The sequence below is a fragment of the Mus pahari genome, unplaced genomic scaffold, assembly GCF_900095145.1.
Source record: "Mus pahari unplaced genomic scaffold, PAHARI_EIJ_v1.1 scaffold_10094_1, whole genome shotgun sequence".
NCBI classification, from domain to species: Eukaryota; Metazoa; Chordata; class Mammalia; order Rodentia; family Muridae; genus Mus; species Mus pahari.
Window position 1 is genome coordinate 21,220 of NW_018393517.1, and position 6,397 is coordinate 27,616.

General features: G+C 31.6%; 1 protein-coding gene across 1 annotated transcript; it reads left to right on the top strand.

Moving 5' to 3' along the window:
• The first annotated feature begins 1,582 nt into the window (after positions 1–1,582).
• Positions 1,583–2,530, top strand: LOC110315586 (olfactory receptor 8H1-like). Its single transcript, XM_021189602.1, has one exon. It carries the CDS (start codon positions 1,583–1,585, stop codon positions 2,528–2,530), a length of 948 nt encoding a protein of 315 aa, XP_021045261.1.
• Positions 2,531–6,397: the final 3,867 nt, after the last annotated feature.

Consider the following 6,397-nt stretch of genomic DNA (forward strand, 5'->3'; position numbering starts at 1 on the left):
AGAGAGAGAGAGAGAGAGAGAGAGAGAGAGAGAGAGAGAGAGAGAGAGAGAGAGAGAGACTAGTATAAATGCAAATTTTAAAATATGGCAAGATAGTCAATAATGTGAGCTAGCGTTTAAACATAAATTATATCTGTACAGTTTTGGGTTACTGCTGTGACACTACAGTGTTCAATATTGCATGGCCATTTTGAAATTTCTACAATTTATCAACTCTGACAAACTGTAAGAAAACTAATAGTGTTATTGATAAAATAGCTAATATATCACATAAAAAATGTTTCTTTTTATAGGGGACAAAATATAACTACTAGATCACTATACTGTGCAAATTATAAGTCATGAAATTATTTAGCAGTTGAATCAAGTCAATATGCATAGCATATATAAATATATTCACATACATTGAATTTGGTTTACAAGAATAAAATTAATCATTCTTTTCCTTGCTTAATTAATCTTAAAGTTTGTTTCTGATAGTGTGCCAAGTAAACTTGCTTGGAAATTGGCTCCTGCAGATGACAACATATTGCGTGATGTTCAATGTCCTTACATGAGGAACCCTAGAATAATAAAGCAAGGAGGCAAGTCATAAACTGGCCAGCTGATAGCATAAAAGTTTCTGGAATCTTTGGAGTCGAAATTTCATTTGACTGAGACCTTCATAAAATTTGTATGGTGATTAAATTTATATTCCTAATAAAAATACTGAATTCAGAAAGATGGATATGTAAATAAAAATTGCTGAAGTATAGAAATTTTCATATCCTTAAGTAGATTTCCTCTATTATTTTTAGAAATTTTGACAGTTAAAAGTTTTTAGGCATAAATTCTTAAAAGCGATTTTGGTTTGCTTATTCCTAACTTTGGATCACAGTAAGTATTCTTAAATTTTGAAGGGAAATATAAGTTCTATTAAAGTATATCTGTGAACATGTATCATTTGATAATGTTAAAAGTAATTCAGAAATTTTCTTAATGGGATTGATGGAATGAAAATAAATCATCATAATAGATTTAGAAATTAATTTTGGATTTTCAGGAAATAAAAACATCTTGTTATAATTAAGAGTTATGTATCTTATTAGAGTCTATGATATTCTTCTTGAAAACTGAAAACTCTTTTGTAATCATAATTGACATCATTAAAGAATAAGTAATTGAAGAATAATTGTTTTCAAGTTTTGTTGACCATATGTTCAATATTTCAATTGGGTTTGCTCAATTAATAAAAAGATTAAAAACACAGAATTATAAGTAGACTCTGGTGTCAAAAGCTTATCATGTACTCACAAACTCAACTGTAATAAGTCCTCTTAATTAATTTGATATTTTCGTGCTATTTGCCTAATCTGAAATAAACATAATAGTATTTTTGTTTATCAGATCATATGTAAGTGATGTTTTATAAATCCATCTATTTGATCAGTTAAATTTCTTTCAACTGCAAACTATAAAATAATATGAAGATTAAGAGATGAAGCAATTATAAGAAGACCTTTAAACAAAAATAGATAAATACTGTTCTGAAATTCAGGCTAAGTATTGTATTTAACTTCCCCACATTTCAGGACTGTTCACTATGAGTACCTGCAATCATACAAATGAACATGAGTTCATGCTTGTGGGGCTGACAGATTCCAAGGAGATTCAGCTGGTCCTCTCTGTGCTGTTTCTCCTGATATACATATTCACTGTGTTGGGAAACATGGGTATAATACTGATCATTCATCTAGATGACCAGCTCCACACTCCGATGTATTTTTTCCTCACCCACTTGTCATTCCTTGACCTCAGTTACTCAACTGTAGTCACACCTAAAACCTTACAGAACCTGCTGACCTGCATAAAAAGTATTTCCTTCATTGGATGCTTCACCCAGTTGTATTTCTTTGCTCTCTTGGCAAGTGCTGAATGTTTTATACTGTCATCAATGGCCTATGATCGCTATGTTGCTATCTGCAACCCTCTACACTATCCAGTTATTATGTCCCCTAGGCGCTCATGTGCTCTTATCACTGTGTCCTACATGACTGGAACTTTGGTTGCCTCTGTCACTGTCTCTACCTTAAGCACATTGGATTTCTGCAACTCCACGGTAATTCATCACTTCTTTTGTGATACATTCCCAATTTTAGCTCTGTCCTGCAGTAATACATATAATGCAGAAGTCATTATATTCATTGTAGCTGGTTTTACTCTTTTGCTGTCACTCATCATGATATCCTCATCCTATGTATCTATTCTCACTACAATTTTGAAGATAAATTCTTCTTCAGGAAAGCACAAAGCCTTCTCCACATGTGCCTCACATCTTATAGGAGTCACTGTTTTTTATGGTACAATGAACTTTACTTATTTAAAAACAAGTAAGTCCTACTCTTTGGGAAAGGATCAAGTAGCTTCTGTTTTTTATACTATTGTGATCCCCATGCTGAATCCACTTATCTATAGTCTCAGGAACAAAGAAGTGAAAAGTGCTGTCATTAGAGTTATGAAGAAGAGAGAGTGCACCCAGAAATTAAAATAATATAGTTGGTAAACTTTTAATACTTACTTTTTTTTTTTCTATTGAGTTCCCTAGCTTCTTTCTTGGCAACAAAATTAAAGACTTGTTTCTTTTTTCTAGTTGTGTGGAACTTCCCACACAAAAATATAGTTTGGGCATGTCTAAGAATGGGACTTTAAAAGTCTATGTCATAAATGGAAATGAAGACATGCACATTAAATCCATGCTTTAAATATTTGTGTTCATCAGAACAAATAGCATGGTAATATCAAAAATATGTATTTGTAATTCTTAAGCTTATGTAGAATTTAATATATTATGAAACATCAGTTGTTTGTTTTAGGAAACATATCTGTGGCACATTAACAATTTCTAAACTCATCCTTTTTGTAATATGAAATCGTTCATTATATGTCCTACCTGTAGAAAGTGAATAAAATGTAAATTTCAGTTTAATCATTTGCACAAAATAAATAATAAGTCTATGTCAATGTGATAAAAAATGGATATGACAGTAAAGAAACTGAAAGTCTCTGCTAATTATAATTTAAGGATATTGCTAAATATTTTTGCATAATATGCTTGTAGTATATTCACAAATATTTAACTGTTTTTTCAGTTAATTTAATCACAGTTAAATAGCTTGAGATAAATAAAATTAATAGTCTTGAAACTTCTACTAGTGTTAAATTAGTGAAGGAAACTAAATGATAGGAAAATGGTATATTGTAATATTGTTGACAATATGGAAAATAATTAAGGTTATTACAGAAAAGACACACTGTCATAATTACTGATATCTGTGCCCATATTCATCTCAGTTAATAATTTCATTGCACATCTGAAAATGTATGAAGAGTCAACAAGTTAATGTTTCCCCTCAATATTCTCTCATAAATTTGTTCACACACTTAAAATCCTAATATTTGATCATGCTTGTCATTACAAGTTGTGAGTTGAGTGTACTCTCAGTGTGTGGGCAAGATACATTACATTAGCGCTCATATCTCATAAATACATTAAGTCAGAAGTCTGAATGCAGCAATAACCCCTGTATTTACTTGCTAAACTTCTAAAACTTGGATCATTTGCAATATAGCAAGTAGTGTTTCTTCTGTATGCTGTTGCCCTGCCTTTATCATATTACATTACATTTGTAACTTTTTGAATTAGTTTCTTCTGTATGCTGTTGCCCTGCCTTTATCTCATTACATTACATTGGTAACTTTTTTAATTAATTGATGTACAGAGATTTCAGTGCATTATAGGACAGAAATTCTCTAAGGCATGATATTAACAATGGATTCATGGTTCTTTTGGAATCACAAACATTTTTAAATAAAGTAATAAATTTATATTATTTTTATACTTATATCAATATATCATACATTTTTGTTTAATGTACCTTTCTTTAATTTAAACTTCACTTTATAAAATGTAGTTCAGGGCTTGGAGAGATGACTCAGTGGTTAAGAGTACTGCCTGCTATTCCAAAAGACACAAGTACTATTCATAGTACATCATATGGCAGCTCAAAACTGGCACAGGTTCCATTTGATCTGACACTGTCACACAGTCATATAGGCAGGCAAAACACAATGCACACTGAATAAAAAAAGTTTTCAAGGAGGATTAATGAAAACTTAATCCCACTCTCTAAGAATTTAACTTTTTTGTTGATCTCTTATAATTATATAAATATGAATTATACATGTATATATTATTTTCTGAAATACACATTAATTATTAATTTAGAACTATATTTATTATCATATGTATTCAAATATTTTGATTTTACAAACATTAAACTCTACAGTTTATTCAAATATTGAAGACATGTATATTTTCTTATTTTAATGATTTTAACAGTGGTATAATATTATATCAACAGTCTAAAAGAAATGTTATAGTCATTTTTCTCCAGGGATGGTACTGTCTACAATCTATATTGTTGTTCTTGATTTATATTTGTGCTTATTAATAACACTTTATTAAATGTTTATAATTAACTTTTTATAGTTTGTTTAATTTAAATTTTGACTATGCCTCATTCCATATATTTTCTTCATATTCAGTTCATTTTTATTTCTGGGATTAACCATGAATTAATTTTTGAATAAAATTTTATCATTATATTATGCATGCAGACTTAACTCAATGGTTTGTAGTGTAACATATTTATAGGAATGTGCCTGCAATACAACTGTCAACTTTAAAATAACTTCTCCCGATTTTACTCATTTTTTCAATATTTATTTTTACACATAGAACAAGTGCTGATCTCATGCTTGGTCGGGGAAATCTCTGTCCTCCATGGGGCAACAGTTAATGCAGAGAGTAGGTGGCTACAGCATGCTCATTCCTAAAGTACCCATCTCCAATGTGTACAGCATCCTGAGACTGCAATTGTATCCCCTCTGCCAACATTGCCTTGTACTTTCCTCCTCTTCCTTCATCTCTGCTAGCTCATATTTTCCTACTAGTGTACCTTCCCTGAATGTATATGTGTTTGTAGGTTTCAGGTCTTGTGCAAATTGCCATAGCTCTTGTCTGCTCATTATAGTGACACCCAAGACACAAGCAAACATGTGTTTCACATTACTCTTCTAAATCCCACAGCTGCCTGTCTTCTACAATATTACCTGGGCCTTGTAGTGAGTGATATTGAAATCTTATGTAGGACTGGGTTCTCAACTATTACTTTTACCACTGTGTAGTTTAGAATCTCTGCATTAACTGTTACCTACTAGAATAAGAAGCTTCTTTGAGGAAAGCTTAGTGTGGCACTAATCAATGTGTATAACCACACACATCTAGAAGGCAGTTATCCTTTCATATTTACTTTATACATTTACCTTACTTTAGTCCTGTGTATTTTTCTGGCGAGAAAACTTACACTGTATGTGTTAGCAAAAGTAGTCAAAAATTTGTAACTTCATGTACCGTACTTTTAATCGTGTTATTTGTTTACGTGTAACAGATGTGTACCTTGGTGTTCATGTGGGTCCCATAAAAATTGCAATGATCTGATTTGATGTACCAGGGCAGGTTGGAACCCAGGTAGAGTAGGTGGTGCTCTGTGATCTAGATGAAATGTGAACAAATAAATAAATTAATGGAAAAAAAAAAGTCTGCTACAGATAAATTCACACCAGATCTCATAACAATGTCAGTTTCTTCTAAGTTGACCCACTGCACATATAATAGAAGGAAGTTCAGAGGAAGCTAATTTGAAACATCAATCCTTAAGAAACAGATAACATTAATTTTAACAAGTGAAAGACATGAGATCATAAAGCATAAACAATTACATGTGTGGCTATCTATTTTCCTTTCTATTGAAGCCATATGGCATTACTCCATTAATAATGATAAAAGCAAAACAAAACAAAACTCTAGCTTTGTGGACAACAACAACAAAAATATGCCAACATTATTTAATCTTATTTGGGCTGTCTAATTTATAATAAGTGATTGAAACATTTATATAATATGATTACATAAGAAAATACATACTGCACTTGAAAGAGTTTATACGTGCTATTTAATTTAATTACTATAACTTCCATGGATACTATCCTTTAATACCTTAGCTAACTGAGTAGAAATGCAATCACACAGTACACTGAGGTTACCATCAACATTTTTTCATTTTTATTTAGATATTTTCTTTACTTATATTTCAAATTTTATCCCCTTTTCTCATTTTACCTCCCCAAACCTCCATATCCCTTTCCCCCTCCCCCTGCTCACTAAACCACCCACTCCAGCTTCCCTGTCCTGGCAATTCCCTACACTGGGGCATCAAGTCTTCACAAGACAAAAAGCCTCTCCTCTCATTGATGTCCCATAAGGCCATCCTTTGCTACATATACAGTTGAAGTCTTG